This window comes from Lucilia sericata, unplaced genomic scaffold, assembly GCF_015586225.1.
Source record: "Lucilia sericata isolate MDLA Ls3-8-SP2 unplaced genomic scaffold, ASM1558622v1 Contig000000F_arrow, whole genome shotgun sequence".
Lineage (NCBI taxonomy): Eukaryota > Metazoa > Arthropoda > Insecta > Diptera > Calliphoridae > Lucilia > Lucilia sericata.
In genome coordinates, this window is record NW_023994042.1 from 3007148 (window position 1) to 3029118 (window position 21971).

At 30.4% G+C, this 21971-nt stretch overlaps 1 protein-coding gene across 1 annotated transcript in view; it reads left to right on the forward strand.

The window, feature by feature from the left end:
• Positions 1–21971, forward strand: part of LOC119602741 (titin-like) — a 48641-nt gene that overhangs the window by 7091 nt on the left and 19579 nt on the right. The window contains exons 3-7 of the mRNA XM_037954462.1: positions 13032–13191; positions 13257–14095; positions 14159–18646; positions 18937–19041; positions 19587–19667. Of these exons, the coding sequence (XP_037810390.1) occupies positions 13032–13191; positions 13257–14095; positions 14159–18646; positions 18937–19041; positions 19587–19667 (5673 nt within the window). The remainder of the gene's footprint in view (positions 1–13031; positions 13192–13256; positions 14096–14158; positions 18647–18936; positions 19042–19586; positions 19668–21971) is intronic.

The window sequence follows — 21971 nt, forward strand, 5'->3', positions numbered from 1 at the left end:
CTACATAGCGGCCAGCACCTATGTGCCTTCTTAATGCTACCATAAATGTGATACATCCATTTTATTTTCTGGTCGAGTTGTTATAACGTCCCGATTGTGGCAAAATAAGTACCCGAGGTCCGATTCGGATTCAGCTCAATCCTTTAAAAAAGTATACTCTGATTTCTGGGTTAAATTTGTTATTAACACGGATTTTTACTTTTATACATTTCTGGATATGTTATACATACATATATAAAAATTCAATGTACATTATGATACAATTAGAAATAAATGCAAAGATTAATATTTATATAAATTATATTAGAAAATTTTGTGAGAAAAGTCAAAAGTTATTTTACCAACTTCAGGATAGATGAACGATTATCTGATTTTTACTTAAACTTCATTATTTGACAATAATGTTATATAACGATAATCTGATCCGCGCTTCCTAAAACGAAAAATTTCATAAAAACACCATACATACACATATGTACAAACACACATACATAAATACAAAAATACATACATAATATAAAACAATATGATCTTTTTTTAATCTGTATAAAATTAATTATTTTAATTATTCTTAATTTTCGTTCGTTTACTTTTAAGTTGACTTAAGTTATTATCGTTTAGTTTTTGGTTTTAATTATAATTTTACTTTTATTTTATTTAAGAATGACAATTCAAAAAAAAAAAAAAATATTAATAATAAAAGTAAAAAAAATAATAATAAAAACAAAACAGCAAAACTGAATATTAAAATTCATTTACGATTTATTTTTCGTACTAATGCGTTTCAATGCATTAATAAATGTGCACGCATTCCATTCCGTTTAAATTCCATCATAATGAAGGTGTGTTTCGGAAAAGATCTCTAAAAGGTAATTAGATAAAAAATAAACTTAACAAAAAGTTTTTTAAAATTAAAAAATCACAAAATTTTTTTGTTTAAATTTTTTTGTTTGTTGAAAATTTGTTTCCAAATTATTTTTCAATTCAAATATTGTATCAATCCAACAGCAATTTCATACGTTTCGTTCCGTTATTGTTTCATTATTAAAAAAAACTTATTTTTGAAATAAAATATTAAACAAACCTAGAATATGACAATTTAAATTTTAAGAGCAATAAACAAATATTTCTGCATAAATACTTAATAAAAAAAATCAATTGAAATTAAACTGTTGCAAACATATTTTTCAAATTAATTAAAATAAATTAATAATACTACTTACTACTACTTCTACTCCTACAATAACTACTACTACTACTATTTAATACTTTATTCTATTTATACTAAGCTTCGAAGCAAATTAACTTATTTTTTCTAACAATTATTTCGTTTTCTTATTTATTAAAAATTTGTTTTATTTTATTTCTTTATTTTAATTTATTTATTTATAATTTTTTTATAATTTTTTGTTTTAATTTTCTATAATTCATTAGTTTTGGCAGAAACTTAACGAAGAATGTCAATTGGAATCAATTACATATTTAGATTAAAATAATAAATAACTGGTCCACTTATTGTAGTGTTATCTACCACTTATCAACTTTCAACATATGAACATAAAGAATTTTTGCTAGCAGTGTTGCCTACTAGGCTATTGAAAGTAGTGCCAACTATAAACAAGCCTTTAGATTAGACAATAGACTTGATCATTGACTAGACTATAAACTGGACTAAAACCTATAATATTTAATAAACTTGACTCTAGACTAGACTATAGACTAGGCTATAGACTAGACTATAGACTAGACTATTGACTAGACTATAGACTAGACTATAGACTAGACAATAGACTAGACTATAGACTAGACTATAGACTAGACTATAGACTAGACTATAGACTAGACTATAGACTAACTAGACTAGACTATAGACTAGACTATAGACTAGACTATAGACTAGACTATAGACTAGACTATAGACTAGACTATAGACTAGACTATAGACTAGACTATAGACTAGACTATAGACTAGACTATAGACTAGACTATAGACTAGACTATAGACTAGACTATAGACTAGACTATAGACTAGACTATAGACTAGATTATGGACTAGACTATAGACTAGATTATGGACTAGACTATAGACTAGACTATAGACTAGACTATAGACTAGACTATAGACTAGACTATGGACTAGACTATAGACTAGACTATAGACTAGACTATAGACTAGACTATAGACTAGACTATAGACTAGACTATGAACTAGACTATAGACTAGACTATAGACTAGACTATAGACTAGACTATAGACTAGACTATAGACTAGACTATAGACTAGACTATAGACTAGACTATAGACTAGACTATAGACTAGACTATAGACTAGACTATAGACTAGACTATAGACTAGACTATAGACTAGACTATAGACTAGACTATAGACTAGACTATAGACTAGACTATAGACTAGACTATAGACTAGACTATAGACTAGACTATAGACTAGACTATAGACTAGACTATAGACTAGACTATAGACTAGACTATAGACTAGACTATAGACTAGACTATAGACTAGACTATAGACTAGACTATAGACTAGACTATAGACTAGACTATAGACTAGACTATAGACTAGACTATAGACTAGACTATAGACTAGACTATAGACTAGACTATAGACTAGACTATAGACTAGACTATAGACTAGACTATAGACTAGACTATAGACTAGACTATAGACTAGACTATAGACTAGACTATAGACTAGACTATAGACTAGACTATAGACTAGACTATAGACTAGACTATAGACTAGACTATAGACTAGACTATAGACTAGACTATAGACTAGACTATAGACTAGACTATAGACTAGACTATAGACTAGACTATAGACTAGACTATAGACTAGACTATAGACTAGACTATAGACTAGACTATAGACTAGACTATAGACTAGACTATAGACTAGACTATAGACTAGACTATAGACTAGACTATAGACTAGACTATAGACTAGACTATAGACTAGACTATAGACTAGACTATAGACTAGACTATAGACTAGACTATAGACTAGACTAGAGACTAGACTATAGACTAGACTATAGACTAGACTATAGACTAGACTATAGACTAGACTAGAGACTAGACTATAGACTAGACTATAGACTAGACTATAGACTAGACTAGAGACTAGACTATAGACTAGACTATAGACTAGACTATAGACTAGACTATAGACTAGACTATAGACTAGACTATAGACTAGACTATAGACTAGACTATAGACTAGACTATAGACTAGAATAGACTAGACTATAGACTAGACTATAGACTAGACTATAGACTAGACTATAGACTAGACTATAGACTAGACTATAGACTAGACTATAGACTAGACTATAGACTAGACTATAGACTAGACTATAGACTAGACTATAGACTAGACTATAGACTAGACTATAGACTAGACTATAGACTAGACTATAGACTAGACTATAGACTAGACTATAGACTAGACTATAGACTAGACTATAGACTAGACTATAGACTAGACTATAGACTAGACTATAGACTAGACTATAGACTAGACTATAGACTAGACTATAGACTAGACTATAGACTAGACTATAGACTAGACTATAGACTAGACTATAGACTAGACTATAGACTAGACTATAGACTAGACTATAGACTAGACTATAGACTAGACTAGACTAGACTAGAGACTAGACTAGACTAGACTATAGACTAGACTATAAACATCAGATTTGACGGGAAAACGTCGAATTGGCAACAGTGTTTGCTAAGTATATATAACATTAGTAAATAATGCTACAATCGGTTCATAATCTTTGTCTGAGATTTTAAAGACATTTCCGCCATTCGATGTATAAATAGAGGTTATAATAAGATCAGTGTCGAATAAAGGCCTGCACAAGACAATTTGTTAAAAAATATCGTGTGCGCCATCATAAGCACACGTACAAATAACTCTAACTCTAATAACTCTTATTATTAGTTTTTTTTAATTCTGAGTACATCGGTTTATTATGTAGACAGACTTTCATATTACTCCTAAAAATCTCTGCTGTAGGAAATCGTTTCCAATTTCGTCTTCAATTTCGTCCTCAATAGGTCAATATAAATAAGTTATTAAACTGCATGAATATTTCTCACAAATCATGAATATTTACACTTCGTAGGTTTATGCGTTTCCAATGTATTTTAAAAATTCGCATCTGACTTTCATTAATGGAGTTTGGTGGGCCTTGTAGGTCAATAATGGTCATAATTTAGTAAAATATTATTTAAATATGTATTTTTTTAATAACACAAGACGATAAAATTTAAAAAAAGACCAACAATTATAAATAAAGTTGCCATAACGGTGTAATAACGTTTCAAAAAAAGACAAAAATGGAGTTTTTTAAACTTCAGATCACGATATCTTGAATAATGTGATGAACAAATTCTGAGGTGCGATTTCGGAGATAGCGCAGCTCAATCATTTAAAAAAGTTTACTTTGGTCTCTGGATTAAAAATTATTTGAATTTTGGGTATGATTTCAGTCGTCGTTATAGAAAAGTTGTAACTGTTAATTACACTTTTTTTTTTGGATTATATTAATGATAATACGTAATTGATTCTAATTTTATAATTTAAAGAATAAAAACTACGAAACAAAATCTAAATAAAAATTAATAATAAATTTAAAAATAAAATTGATTATGAAAAAATAAGTTTTTGTATTGAATAATTGCAATTTATAAAATGTATTATAATTAAATATTAAATAATTTGAAGTCAAAGCACGAGCAACTTTGTTTTTGTTTAACTAAAATTTGCAATTTAAAAAGTTACTCTTTGGGCCTAAATCACATTAATTTCGCCCTTTTTTCTATATTAATTTTTATATAATTTACTTTTTATTTAATTGCAATTATTTTTTTTGTTTGAAGTTTTTATATATTTTTTAGTATTTTCTACTAAATAATGCCTTAAAGCAAGAGTTATTATTAATTTTTATTTTAAATACAACCCAAGTGACACTTTTATTAATGTCGATTATTTTTTGCAGAAAAAACATAACAATAATAAAAATATTCTAATATAAAATAATAATAATAATAATAATAATTAATGGATGAATTAATATGTTTGCTTCAATTTATATTCAAATTATATTTTTATTTAATAAATTTATATTTTATATAATTTTTGTCTTTGATTCATTTCAATTCCACATTATCGTTTTTAACAATTAAGAAGTTGAAATAATAAAAATAAAATTAGTGGCCCCAAAGAGAACTTTTCTGAAACTAAAACATCTTTTCTTAAAAAAAAAACAAAACAAATAAATTTTTATTAAACTATTTATGTGCTAAATGCCAGATACTTTCAGTTAACAATACTTTTATTAAATAATTATTATATTTTCATTAATAATTATTATCTTTTGGATATTTTTACGTTTTATTTAATTTCGTTTCTTTTTTTTTTTTCTATTTTTAATATTTAAAATTTTCTTATTCATTTTACCAACATTAAATCACCTACAAAGAACATTTATAAATAATAAACATTAAAACCAAGTTTATAAATCCCACCCACATACTGTTATTTAAAATTAAATTCAATTAAATTAATTAAGCATGTTGTTATTTGTGTTGAACTGATTTAAATATTTTATAATTTTTTTGTTTGGTTTTCTTTATAATGAGCTTAAAGGTTTGAAACATTATTGTAAATAAAAATGGCTAATGCAATTTTCCCTCTTACATTTTTAACGCTGCTCTTATTTATTTATTAATTTATTTTCTAAACATCAACATTTCTCTAATTGTAAAATTAATGTTTTTAGACCAAATATGTAGTTAAAATGAAAATAGAATTTGAGTTTGTATGATCAGTGAATTGTTTGGATAATATTTATACTATAGACTAGACTATAGACTAGACTATAGACTAGACTATAGACTAGACTAGACTAGACTATAGACTAGACTAGACTAGACTATAGACTAGACTATAGACTAGACTATAGACTAGACTATAGACTAGACTATAGACTAGACTATAGACTACTACTATAGACTAGACTATAGACTAGACTATAGACTAGACTATAGACTAGACTATAGACTAGACTATAGACTAGACTATAGACTAGACTATAGACTAGACTATAGACTAGACTATAGGCTAGACTATAGACTAGACTATAGACTAGACTATAGACTAGACTATAGACTAGACTATAGACTAGACTATAGACTAGACTATAGACTAGACTATAGACTAGACTATAGACTAGACTATAGACTAGACTATAGACTAGACTATAGACTAGACTATAGACTAGACTATAGACTAGACTATAGACTAGACTATAGACTAGACTATAGACTAGACTATAGACTAGACTATAGACTAGACTATAGACTAGACTATTGACTAGACTATAGACTAGACTATAGACTAGACTATAGACTAGACTATAGACTAGACTATAGACTAGACTATAGACTAGACTATAGACTAGACTATAGACTAGACTATAGACTAGACTATAGACTAGACTATAGACTAGACTATAGACTAGACTATAGACTAGACTATAGACTAGACTATAGACTAGCTATAGACTAGACTATAGGCTAGACTATAGACTAGACTAGAGACTAGACTATAGACTAGACTATAGACTAGACTATAGACTAGACTATATACTAGACTATAGACTAGACTATAGACTAGACTATAGACTATACTATAGACGAGACTATAGACTAGACTATAGACTAGACTATAGACTAGACTATAGACTAGACTATAGACTAGACTATAGACTAGACTATAGACTAGACTAGACTATAGACTAGACTTAGACTAGACTTAGACTAGACTTAGACTAGACTATAGACTAGCCTATAGACTAGACTATAGACTAGACTAGACTATAGACTAGACTATAGACTAGACTATAGACTAGACTATAGACTAGACTATAGACTAGACTATAGACTAGACTATAGACTAGACTATAGACTAGACTATAGACTAGACTATAGACTAGACTATAGACTAGACTATAGACTAGACTATAGACTAGACTATAGACTAGACTATAGACTAGACTATAGACGACTATAGACTAGACTATAGACTAGACTATAGACTAGGACTATAGACTAGACTATAGACTAGACTATAGACTAGACTATAGACTAGGACTATAGACTAGACTATAGACTAGACTATAGACTAGACTATAGACTAGACTATAGACTAACTATAGACTAGACTAGATAGACTAGACTAGACTGACTATAGGACTAGACTATAGACTAGACTATAGACTAGACTATAGACTAGACTATAGACTAGACTATAGACTAGACTATAGACTAGACTATAGACTAGACTATAGACTAGACTATAGACTAGACTATAGACTAGACTATAGACTAGACTATAGACTAGACTATAGACTAGACTATAGACTAGACTATAGACTAGACTATAGACTAGGACTAGACTAGACTATAGACTAGACTATAGACTAGACTATAGACTAGACTATAGACTAGACTATAGACTAGACTATTGACTAGACTATAGACTAGACTATAGACTAGACTATAGCTAGGACTAGACTATAGACTAGACTATAGACTAGACTATAGACTAGACTATAGACTAGACTATAGACTAGACTATAGACTAGACTATAGACTAGACTATAGACTAGACTATAGACTAGACTATAGACTAGACTATAGACTAGACTATAGACTAGACTATAGACTAGACTATAGACTAGACTATAGACTAGACTATAGACTAGACTATAGACTAGACTATAGACTAGACTATAGACTAGACCATAGACTAGACTATAGACTAGACTATAGACTAGACTATAGACTAGACTATAGACTAGACTATAGACTAGACTATTGACTAGACTATAGACTAGACTATAGACTAGACTATAGACTAGACTATAGACTAGACTATAGACTAGACTATAGACTAGACTATAGACTAGACTATAGACTAGACTATAGACTAGACTATAGACTAGACTATAGACTAGACTATAGACTAGACTATAGACTAGACTATAGACTAGCCTATAGACTAGACTATAGACTAGACTATAGACTAGACTATAGACTAGACTATAGACTAGACTATAGACTAGACTATATACTAGACTATAGACTAGACTATAGACTAGACTATAGACTAGACTATAGACTAGACTATAGACTAGACTAGACTATAGACTAGACTTAGACTAGACTTAGACTAGACTTAGACTAGACTATAGACTAGACTATAGACTAGACTATAGACTAGACTATAGACTAGACTATAGACTAGACTATAGACTAGACTATAGACTAGACTATAGACTAGACTATAGACTAGACTATAGACTAGACTATAGACTAGACTATAGACTAGACTATAGACTAGACTATAGACTAGACTATAGACTAGACTATAGACTAGACTATAGACTAGACTATAGACTAGACTATAGACTAGACTATAGACTAGACTATAGACTAGACTATAGACTAGACTATAGACTAGACTATAGACTAGACTATAGACTAGACTATAGACTAGACTATAGACTAGACTATAGACTAGACTATAGACTAGACTATAGACTAGACTATAGACTAGACTATAGACTAGACTATAGACTAGACTATAGACTAGACTATAGACTAGACTATAGACTAGACTATAGACTAGACTATAGACTAGACTATAGACTAGACTATAGACTAGACTATAGACTAGACTATAGACTAGACTATAGACTAGACTATAGACTAGACTATAGACTAGACTATAGACTAGACTATAGACTAGACTATAGACTAGACTATAGACTAGACTATAGACTAGACTATAGACTAGACTATAGACTATACTATAGACTAGACTATAGACTAGACTATAGACTAGACTGTAGACTAGACTATAGACTAGCCTATAGACTAGCCTATAGACTAAACTATAGACTAGACTATAGACTAGACTATAGACTAGACTATAGACTAGACTATAGACTAGACTATAGACTAGACTATAGACTAGACTATAGACTAGACTATAGACTAGACTATACTATAGACTAGACTATAGACTAGACTATAGACTAGACTATAGACTAGACTAGACTTAGATTAGACTATAGACTAGACTTAGACTAGACTATAGTTGTTTATATACTAGACTATAAAAAGTACTGAATTTTCCATGCCTGATTTGGATTATTATTTACATACTACACCAGCACAAACGCATAATACCCTTCCTAAGCGTTGTGCTGATATTTGTAAAACTCAGTATAAATTTCTGATAAAGTTGTTTATGATCAGACGTATTGTCTCTCTTCCATGCGCTGGCCCTCATATAAGCACCTGTAGGTATATTAATGATAAATGAGAAAATCGTTATACTAAATTCTATACAAATCTATAATTACCATTTCGAACTTAAAAAAGTCAAATTAAAAGTAAGAAATTCTTGGAATAGCTGTATATATGTTCATATTAATTCAACCGGCTTAGCTATGTTGGAGGATAGGACAAATAATAGAGATAATTCAAACTTTAATCCAAAATATCTGGCTATCATAAATTTATTAGTTATTAATTTTTTTAATTTATTGGCCATAATACTTTAAACTTTGATAAACTTTTTAAATACATTTATAATATCATTATATACATACATACATATTTAACATAAAGCTGTAAATACATACTTACATACATATATTCACAGTTTTAATATTCAAACATTTTCAATTCTAATAATAACTTAAAATTTCAATCACAAATATAAAATATATACACATACATACATATAAAGCATACTACATATTTACTTACTTAATTCTTAATTCACTTACATACTTTCATAAAAATATTATTAAATTATTAATTTTACTTAATAATACTTTTTCATTTAAAAAGTGAATGAGTTTTTCAATGTTTCATTATTTTTGCTTTAAAATTTGCCTTCATATACATATGTATGTACATATCGCTCATTTACTACAAAATTGTCATAATCCGAAACACGTAAGGAAGTATAGTCGGGCGTGGCCGACCATATGATACCCTACACCAGTTATGAATATTAAATGTGATTTATTTTTCATAATAAAGCATTTATCTTCAATATTCCCTTGTTCCGATACATTTAAGCAATTTATGGATGAAAAACTAATTTTCTGAAAGAGGCTTTATATGGGGGCTAGGGGCAAATATGGACCAAGCCCGGTAAAATTTTTTCAATATATTTATATTTACATAATATTTTATTGTGCTGAATTTCATCGCGATATTTGTGTTTATAAGTTAATTTGGGACATTCAAGTAATTTTCCGAAGGGGACTTTGTATGGGAGCTAGAGTCAAATGGAGCCCGATCTTTATGAAATTTGGCAGGGTCATCAAGACTTCAATAAAAATTAGTTGTGCCGTATTTTATCGATATATCTGTATATTTAGCATAATTATTAGCTCAGAAGCCCTTTTCGGGTTCTGTTCTATGGGGGCTAGGTGAAATAATGGACCGATTTTAACCATTTTCAATAAGCTTCGTCCTTGGGCCAAATCAAACGTGCGTGCCAAATTTCATCCAATTATCTTGAAAATTGCGACCTGTACCTTGCGCACAAGGTTTACATGGACAGCCAGCCAGCCAGCCAGCCAGCCAGACGGACGGACGGACATAGCTTAATCGACTCAGAAAACGATTCTAAGCCGATTGGTATACTTTAAGGTGGGTCTAGGACGAATATTTTTGTATGTTACAAACATCAGCACAAATCCAATATACCCTACCTGTACTATAGTACAATTTTTGGGCACAAAAATGTTGGATTTACACGCACCATAAAGTAAAAGTCCGTCTTGTGTCCATGTAAAACTTGTTTATTATTTTATTTAGAGTCATCCCATATTCAACCGTATCTTGATATAAATAATAAACATTATAGATAGGGAAGTCCATTCAGTTATGTCTAGATATATTCTATTAGAGTCAAAATTTAACCAAAATTCCAAAAATAATCCGGGATTTTTCAGAATTTCAAATATATATATCAAATGTTGTTTCTATATGAGAGTTTCTATATGAGAAGTTGAGTTATCCAAGAAATATCGATTTTGCTCTGATGGGTCTTATTTTGTTTATAGGTGACAAAAACATACTTACGTTAAATCATAGTCCGATTAGCTTCAAATGTCACACAAGTATTACCCATCTGAGGAAAGTCGATATTTTTTGACACCTCTAAAGTACATATTCAATATGTAAGTATATTATAAGAATGACATTCGAAAGAACTTTCATCTGATATACATTTTGTCTAGAAAAAGAATAATGTATTCGATGTACTTACTTAGGGTGTTCCTTCGTCATCTTTTTGTAGGAATACCTCTCAATCGAAGCGTATTATTGTACTAAATACGAGAAAATCGAGGGACCAGCTATTGAAAATCTCAGTATAATATTAAAACAAAATTCTGCAATACTTTCAAAACGGTTATCAAAAATTCCGTAAATTTAAGCTTACTTCGCGAAATATAATTAACATTTTTTCTAAAGTATTTCATTTATAGATTTTTTTTAATATTTTTAGTTCTAAGAACTACCGATAACTAATTTAAAATTTTCCGGTTTTTTTTATACCTTGATCCTGACATCTGGACTCCGGGATTTATTTAAAATACACAATTCCGGGATTTTTATAAATCTATCCCAATTAACGTCCCTAATTCTCTAATATATGTATATACACATACATATTAGGAACATGTCTTCAATTTAGTTAAAAATAGTTCCGTCGGCTAAAGCGCATATAGCTTGCATTAAAAAGCAATCTATCAGTTACTGAAATAAAAACGAAGGGTTGTTTTATTATTTATATATTGTTTGTATTTGGACCTATTTTCATGATTCTCTATACCAGTTATGAGTATAAAATGTGATTTATTTTTCGTAATAAGCAATAGTGGTGAATACCTTTAAACAATTTATTGACGAAAAACTATTTTTCTGAAACAGCGTAGTTGCCAAATTTTACCAAACATTGAAAATTACGACCTGCGCACAAGCTTTACTCGTATATCTAGACGGCCGGACTTGGCTTAATCGAATCATATTCAAATAATTCTAAGATCAAACATCAGTACAAACGCATAATAAGTACCTCCCTATATGCCAAATATCCCATAATTATCTACGAAATTGCGACCTGTACCTTACGCAAAAGTTTTACTTATATGGACAGTTAGCCAGACGGGCTGACATGTTTAATCGACTCAGAGTATATAAGACGATTGGTATACTACTTTAAGGCGGGTATGGGATCAATACTTTTGTGTGTTACAAACATCAGCATAAATGCATAATACCTTCCTCGTTATAGTGGTGTAGAGTATAAAAATCAAGTACATTTAAAATATGATTAGGCATTCTTATTTTATTACAATTTTTGAAAAAAAAATTATGGTCAATAGTCTAGGTTTATTTGGAAATACATTAAATTAAAAATATATTTTATTTGTTAATCGAACTCAAAAACCAAAGACTATGTTCATCGATTTTATTTTCATGCTTTAGAATATTGAAAAACTAATTCCTTGAAATATTTATTCCGGGTATTGATGCATTTTTGGTCGTGTTTTTTCTAAAAAAAATCTCATGTTTATTTGCTTTTATTTAATTAAATCCTCAAACACATTTTATTTAAATATTTCATTTAATTTTTTATTGTTTGAGTAATTTATGTTCTATTTAATGCTTTAGTTTTAATCTAGAAAATATATTATTGTCTTTTGTTTACATGAAAATGGAAATAAAATTATATATAAATAAAAATTTGAATTGCTAATAATTGAGACAAGTAGTGATTTTAATTTCTTAATTAGAATAAAAACTTATTTCGTTTTTACTAATGAAGAAATTTGATTTAGAAAACTATAACAAAATAGATTTGCATAATTAATGATGAATTAAATGTTCCCTTTTGTTAGGAGGTCCTTCAAGGGCTCAATGGGAGGATGTTACCGGATCTACACCACTGACATTCGTCAATGACTGCGTTTCATTTACTACCACCGTTTCGGCACGATTTTGGCTTATGGATTGTCGTAATATTAGTGAAGCTACAAAAATGGCCACTGAATTATACAAGTATGTATTTTACTTGAGATTTTAATAAATTGAAATATGATTCTATTTTGTTTCTCTTCTTATAGGGAAGTGATTCATGTTCCATTTATTGCAAAATTCGTGGTGTTTGCGAAAAAGGTTGAACCATTTGAAGCCCGCCTACGCGTATTTTGTATGACAGATGATCGAGAGGATAAAACTCTTGAGAAAATGGAACTTTACACACAAGTTGCTAAGAGCCGAGATGTGGAAGTACTTGAGGGCAAACCTCAGTACATAGAAATGGCGGGTAACTTAGTGCCTGTAACAAAATCGGGCGAACAATTACAACTGCCATTTAAAGCATTTCGAGAAAATCGGCTCCCGTTCACTGTAAGAGTTAAGGATCAACATGCTGATATAGTTGGTCGTACACTATTCATGAAAGAGCCAAAAGTCGCCAAAGGAGAACCGCCACAGCATCCAATTTGCATACTTAACATTGTTTTGCCGGAAGCTGTAATACCTGATTCCGTAACTGCCTTCTCAGATAAAATCACACCCACGTATCGTAGTTCGTTGTTAAGCTTTAGCAAACATCAGAACGACCATTATATTGGTGATATCCGCATTGTCGATCTATCAAACCTTCTCGGTAAAGATTGGATTCAACTGGCCTCAGAAATCGATATCAGCACAGAGGAAGTCGATGAAATTATTAATCAGAATACGGACAGTATAGCCCGACAAGCCCAAAGTATGATCAGGTTATATAAGGATAAGCCCAACTATGACATACACTCGTTAGAACAAGCTCTTAAAAACATCGGACGCGATGACATTATGAATAAGTGTAAGAGTGGAAGACTCTCACATTCTCGTGACTTTGATGAGACTGACATTATGAAGAACTCCGAGTCTGTCGAAGAGCTGGTCCGACAAGAAAGTAAGTATATACTACCAAACATATATCTTTTAGTTCAAATTTTAACGAGGTGTTTTTTTATAGGCAAACGGATACAGCAAATTCATGAACGTGAAGAAATCAAGTATTCAGCCGAAGAAAAGGAGATTGAAGAGTCAGAGTCTGATGAAGAGATTGCTAAACGGACAGTAGCAGAACGTAGAGATAAAATTGTGAAACGACTTTCGGTTGAACGTCAAATACCTGCATCGTCCCAGAAAAAGGAAATAACCCGCGAAATAACAGAGATCAAGCGCAAGAGTCTCATCGAAGACAAGAAAGCAATTCATGAATCTGAGATTTTCATGCAATTACCCGCTGACAACAGCGTCAAGTCGGCAGTTGTGCCTGAACAAGTGATTAAAATGAAAATGGGAAAAATAGACTCAACAGAAGTGAGCAAAAGTGATTTTGACAAAGAGTTGACACACAAATTCAAGTCCTCCAGTCGTAGTTCGGAAGAAGAACCTGAGGTGGAAGACACCTCAAGCGCCCGCCAGTTAGGTCACGAAGAAGTTGACAACCTAAAGATTGTCAAGGACATAACAAGTGTGGAAAAACCAAGCAAAATAATTGATTCACTAATAGGCGAAAAACCATCGATGGAATCCGGATCTAAGCAATTGACGGAAGACTTTTTGGCTTTTGAGAAATTAACACAACTACCGTCCCAAGTACTGTCTACTACTACTATTACTACTACTACCGATATAACCGAGAAATTTGTTGAGGAAGTTAAAGAAAAATCAGATGAAGGAAAAATAGATGATGAAATAAAAGAGACGGCTGCAGAAGTTGTCACAGAAACTATGGAAACTGCAAGCAAAAAAGTTGAGAGTATTATTTCATCATTCGAGTCCTCGAAACCAGAAAAGCAACCCTCAACCAAAGAGACACTTAAGGGCGTTCAAGATTTTATAACTGCAGAAAGAAAATCATTTGTGGATTCTGCAAAGACATTCACTAAAGAAGAAGAAACAAAAGTAGAAGAATCTATTGTTGAAACTAAAGAATCAATTATTAGCGAAACAATCAGCGTAAAGGATAAAATTAAAGCTTTTACTGAAACTAAATTAGACGACATTTCAGATAAAATTGCCAGCACCAAAGATTCTTTTAAAAAAGAAAGCACTAAAGTTGAGGAATCCTTAAAATCATTTGAGGAATCCCAAACAGATGCTATAGAAAGTGAAACAACTAAACTCACAGAGGAAATTTCAAGTGAAATAAAGAGCGTATCTGATGCAATAAAAACATTTTCGGAAACCCAAGTAAAAGAATTGAAATCCGAAACAGCCAAAATTGATAAGAATATTTTGCAGACTAAAGATTCTATTGCAACAGCAACAGAAAGTACTGCTGATAAAATCGTATCATTTGTCGATACTAAAACAAATGAACTCCAAACGGAAACTGCTGCCTTACAAAGTCTAATAACGGACACTAAAGATACTAAAATTAGTGAAACCATTAATATACTTCAAACAACTAAAGATTTTATTTCATCAGAAACAAAAAATATCACCGAAGCATTTAAATCGAAAATTGACGAAGTTAAGAAGGAAACTGAAGAAACTAAAGAACATGTTATAGACAAAAAAGACTCACTTATTTCCGAATCAAAGAGTGTTGCCGAAACAATTAAAGCCTTTAATGAACCAAAAATTGAAGACGTAAAAATTGCAAAAGAATCCATTGTAAAAGAGACAAAGTCTTTGTTCGATAAAAGCACAGAAGAATTTAAAGAACAACTTTCCGAAGCAAAGGAAACAGTTATATCCGAAACCCAAAGCGTATCTGAAACAATAAAAGCTTTCGCCGAACCTAAACTGGAGGACATCAAAAAAGAAACATCAAAGGTTGAAACCAAAGTTGAATTTGCAAAAGATTCTATTGATAAGCAATTTAAGGAGCAAGTTCACGAAACAAAGGATACTATTATTACAGAAACCAAGAGTGTGGCTGAGACAATTAAAGTTTTTGCAGAACCAAAAGCTGATGATATCAAAAAGGAAGCTTCAAAGATCGAATCTAAACTTGAGGAAACTAAAACGTTCTATGACAAAAGTTCTGAAGAATTTAAAGAACACGTTGCCGATATGAAAGACGGAATTGTAACAGAAACGAAGAGTGTAACTGAAACAATCAAAGCTTTCACTGAACCCAAATTGGACGACTTCAAAAAAGAAACTGCGAAATTAGAAACGGAGATGACATCAACAAAGGATTCAATAGTTAAAGAAACAAAATCCTTATTTGATACAAAAACTGATGAATTCAAGAAACATGTTGAGGAAAAAAAAGACTCATTCGTCACAGAAACTAAGAGTGTTGCAGAAACAATTAAAACGTTCTCAGAACCCAAAATAGAAGACATCAAAAAGACAACTTCGGAACTAGACAGTAAAGTTGATTTAGCAAAAGAATCGATCGTCCAACAAACTGAATCTTACTATGATACAAAATCAGAGGAAATAAAGGAATATGTTTCCGATAAAAAAGATTCAATTATTACAGAAACAAAAACTGTTGCTGAAACTATTAAAGCTTTTACAGAACCCAAAATTGATGACATTAAAAAAGAACCCTCAAAAGTAGAAACTAAAGTAGGATTTGCAAAAGACTCTATTGTCGAAGAAACAAGAACACAATTTGATAAGAAATCTGATGAAGTGGAGCATTTAATATCAGACACCAAAGAGACTCTTGTCAGAGAGACCAAGAGTGTAACTGAAACCATTAAAGCTTTTACTGAACCCAAAATTGAGGATATTAAAAAAGATACTTCAAAAGTAGAAACCAAAGTAAGTGAAACTTTTATTGCCGCAACCAAAATTGCGGGAGATACTATCGAAACAAAAACGCAAGATTTTAAATTGGGTTTTGAAGAAATGAAAGACAAGTTGTCAGACACTGAGGATTTCATAATTACTGAAACCAAAACTGTTGCAGAAACAATAAAATCTTTTTCAGAACCAAAAGTAACGACCTCAAAGATTGAAGAGAAATTTGACGATTTCATTGACTCCACTAAAAAGGAGAGCAAGAAGGTTTCGGAAACAATAAAATCTCTTTCTGAATCATTTGATAAATCTAGTGCTGAACTGAAATTTGAAAAGGAGAAAATCATACCATCTGATAAAATCGAAGACAAAATAGCTGATTTCGAAGCGAAAAAAGTTACTTATGAATACCATGGCTTGGAGCCAAAATTAAGGGTTGGCCTACCAACAACAACCAAAGCAGAGGATGAAAAGGAAACTATTGTTTCTGCTCCCGAAGCTGCACCGAGAAAAATCACTACCACTACAGAAGAAACTACATTCGAAGAATCTCTAGAAAAATTAGAAGAAATGAAATCAATTGTAGCCGATGCTCGAAAAATTACTAAGGACTTTTTAAGTATGGAACAACAGTCTCAACTACCACTACAAACTAAAGTGGAGATGAAAGAAGAATCGAGACTTATAGAGGAGACAATTAAAACTACAATAACATTCCCACCAATTGTCGAGAAAACTGTAACCGAGACAGTGACCAAAAAAATTGAAGAGCAGGTTGAGTCTAAACCGGAAACTAAAACTGTTTCTTATGAAAGTGCATTAAAGGAAACTGTCGAACCATCAGTGCAAGAAACGGTATTGGATTCAAGAAAACTCACTCATGATTTCCTAAGTATGGAACAAAAATCTCAACTCCCTTGTGAAAAGCAGACTGCTGATGATATCTCAGAATTGTCAACTGAATCTTCACAGCACTCTGTTGAAAAATCTCCCATTATCGAAACCGATTCTGAGAAAATATCACTTGAGCACTTTGAAAAAGCCGACATTGATGCCAGAAAAATTACTCATGATTTTCTGAGCATGGAACAAAAGCAACAACCCTTCTCTCCTCCTAAGGCTAAACCACATGACGAATTAGAGCAAACAAAACCATCATCTATTATCGATGAAGTCCTTATAAAAGCTACCGATATAATGACAACAATTTCAGCAGGCGCTGAAATACCCAAAGAAGCCATACCATCACCAAAAGAGGAAAAAATCGAAAAAGAGGATTCAAAATCTGTTTTAAAATCTGAACAACTCAAAGACGATGGCATCGAGATGGCCGCCCCCATTAAAGATGCTCAAGAAATGCCTGCTTCAGTGGTAAAAACATTAACTCAAGATTTTCTTACCTTTGAGCAATCCGTACCCATGTATACAACACCTAAAACATCAACTGAAGAACCAAAAACATCTACTGATCGTCCGGAGGATACCTTCGTGCCAACAACATCAGATCTTACAGATTTCACTCATCAACGTGTTATCAAAATGACTGGTGATTTTCTTTCCATGGAGCAAACTACCCACAAACCTCAAAAAGATACAAGTGTCAAACCAACCGACGAATTGATGGCACCAATTCCAATTGAGCCACGTAAATCATTAACAGATGCAGAATTTTGCAAATCAGTACAGGAATCTATAACTAAGAAAATGAGCGAGGGACTAATTGAAATTAGTGACGAGCTTAAAATAAAAGGTATGTTATAATCTATATTTACATCAGAATGAACCTTTACCCTGTATTCATGGTTCTAAATTGTCTAAACAAATAATGATGCTAGAATAAAATAAACGAAAAATATCAGAAAATATTGCCATACATCTACTTATAATAAGAATTCCGTATCGTAAATAAATGCAATATTCGTCTTAATTTTTTAATACATGATAGGTGTTAATATCTTTTAGCAAATTTGGATTCCTCATGATTTGATGCGAATGTATGTTGCATTTACTATATATTTATGTTTTAAAATTTCTTTTCAGAAAGCGATATTCCACACTCGCAAACACCTCCACCAACACCAATCGAGACTAAAATTGAAAAAGAAGAGGAAGAAGTAATACATCAGAAACCCACAATGGACGAAGGTAATAATTTATTGTTAAGACAGACCGTCAAATTTTTAATTCAGTTTTCTAAAGGACTGATATTCGATATATCATTACCTAAAACTTTAAACAGTCATAAATTGATAAAAATATAGTTTTTTAATATATGGGGTTATTTCATGTTAAGTGACTCAACTTTTGAAACCGATGTCTTCCGATTGAAAAAAAACGGTAGACAAAAACTTTATCTGGCAATATCCTAGCAAATGCCAGATATTTGTAAACAATTCAAAAAGTATTTTTGTAGAATTGACAAATTGTATTTCGAAATTTGGACCAATGATAGTCCCATTGGATAGTAGTTAGTTTAGACACAATTTTTCAACAAGATTTTTTTCAAACTAAATGTTAAGATATCTAGAAGATGGAAGATAACATAGATAACCCTTTCAGATGGGACCATATTCTGATTCGGGGTAGCTCAATCATTTAGAAAGTATATGATTCCAGTTTTTCAACGTTTTTCAAATTGTGTTATTGTTGTAAGGTTTAATCGTGTAAATTTTTTTTAAATTTATTTCCAGATAATGTGATTGATACCATAAAAACATTGCACAAAACCACAGAGTCCACATTTGAACGTGTCTCTACCATTTCAACTATAGGTAAGTCGCAAATATTTTTAATATGAGTTTTTTGGAATAATAATATCAATCGATAAACCTTAACTATTATTAAAACCATTAACCTTTTTATGTTTGCCACATTTTTTGTTACAAAATAACATCAAAATTTAAAACGAAAAAAGCAAAATCGTTTGAAAAACAAAAGTAAAAAAATATCACTTTATTATTTTTCTTTGGCTAAATGTAGATTGTAAAACCAACATGTTTTTAGTTTTCCTTAATATTTTTCTTTTACGTTTCATTTAATTTTTCTTTATTTTCCTTTTAATAAACAAAAATATTTATTTTAATGTAATGTCCAAAGGCTTTTTTGTGTGTGTATTGCAAAAATCCATAGTATCATTAAAAATCGTGTTAATCGTATCAATGACAAATGTCAAATCATATTTAGTTGAAAATCAATTCTTATCAAATCAATATTAATTATAACGATAAATAAAAATATGAAAATTGTGTATATCTTAATAAAATTTTAAGGAAATATTCTTGTACGATAAAATCAAAATTTTATTTATATTAAGTTTTTAAAATCTTAAGAAATACCAAGAAATATTGAATGAATTAGTGGTTGGCAGTGGTTTAAATACGAGTATTTTCTATATTTATTTAATTATATTTTTGTTTTTGGTTTTCCTCGAAATTGTTAAATCGGATTTATCGGAAATCAGTTCAAATGTCGTTACGCCATTATAAACAGGTTTATGTGTATGTACTTACGATAAAGTTCAAGTGTAATTAAATCTTAATTTGTAAAATACCTACTATGTCTGGATATCGACAGTTATTAGGGTGGTTCCATTTGTATACAGCTGACAAAATTATCTGTTTCCAACTTAAATTAGTTTGACTTCATTTAATGTATAAATTTTGTATTATAGCAAATAAGAAAGCATCGTTGTATATGGCCGACCATGTAATACCCTACACCAGTTGTGATAATATAATAAAATATTTTCAAAATTTGTTGATAAATAACTGGGTTAAATATAGGGCTATAGAAAATATTGCGGCACGATTTAAGTTCATACATATATATAAATTATATGTATATGTAGCTGATTGAGACGGATGAACATAGCTAGATCGCCTTAGAATCTAATAAGGGCCAAGAATATATATTTTATATTCGAATTATCATCACCGATCTCAATCTAAAATAAAAGTGTAAATAAAAATTTTAAAAAATCAAATAAATTTTGAGAAAAATTTCCTTAAAGCATTTGATATATTGATTGAATCTATATCAGCTTTGAACAAAATTTCTTCATAAAAATGGGACCACCTTAATGATGTTACAAACATACTCAGAACTACATACATACATACATAACTATCAATGTCAGGGACAAACTAGGATAAGGTAAATAAACAAAAAAAAAAAAAACGCGTTAACTTTGTTTGAATGTATTTTATTCGATTTTCTGAGGTTTCTCACTATTGATTTATTTAGTGTTTTTTTCTTTTTTTTAATAAGTAACAATTAAATTTAAGACTTGTTAAAAAGAATAAAAGAACTTAAATATTTGAATGTGATTTTAATGCTTAGTCTGACGCTAATGCCCGGATTAGTCGAAACATACTATTGTAACGTGACAATTCTATTTCAATCGATTCTTGGAAAATTTACTAAAAATTATAGTTCAGATCTTATAACAATTTAAATATTATGGAAATAGCCCGTTATTATATTAAACTTGTTCAATAATTCTTAAAATTTTTGTAAATGTTCGATTAAAATTCATTTAGATTAAATTGTTGAATTTATAACTTTTTAATGAAAAGTTAAAAAGTACAATTGGAAATGATGTAGTGTACGTATATATGTATGTCCTTTTATGTATGTATCTGTTTGAACGATATTTGGAACTAATTAATATGTACGTTCTCATTGAGCAACTGTTGAACAAAATGAATAACATTACAGATATACATACATACATATAGACGATAAAGTTCAATGGCGTTTACAACGAAACAATGAACGTATAGGTAATATTTTAATAGGTACTACTTATAAGCAATAACGGCAGAACTATGAAAAATGTAAACAGAAAAACTGAAATGGTTGGATTAAAATTGGTACTAATAGATTTTATTTGTTCTACGTAAGTCCATATATGTAAATGTAGCATTCAAACCATAGCACAGTGTCACATTTAGTACATTCTGATACGAAAAAAGTGTAATTTTAGAAATATAGACTTCATATAAGGCATATACATATGTTCACAATAAGTGTTAGAACAACCGCACCAAAAAAGGGCGTTTGTATCATGCCCACAT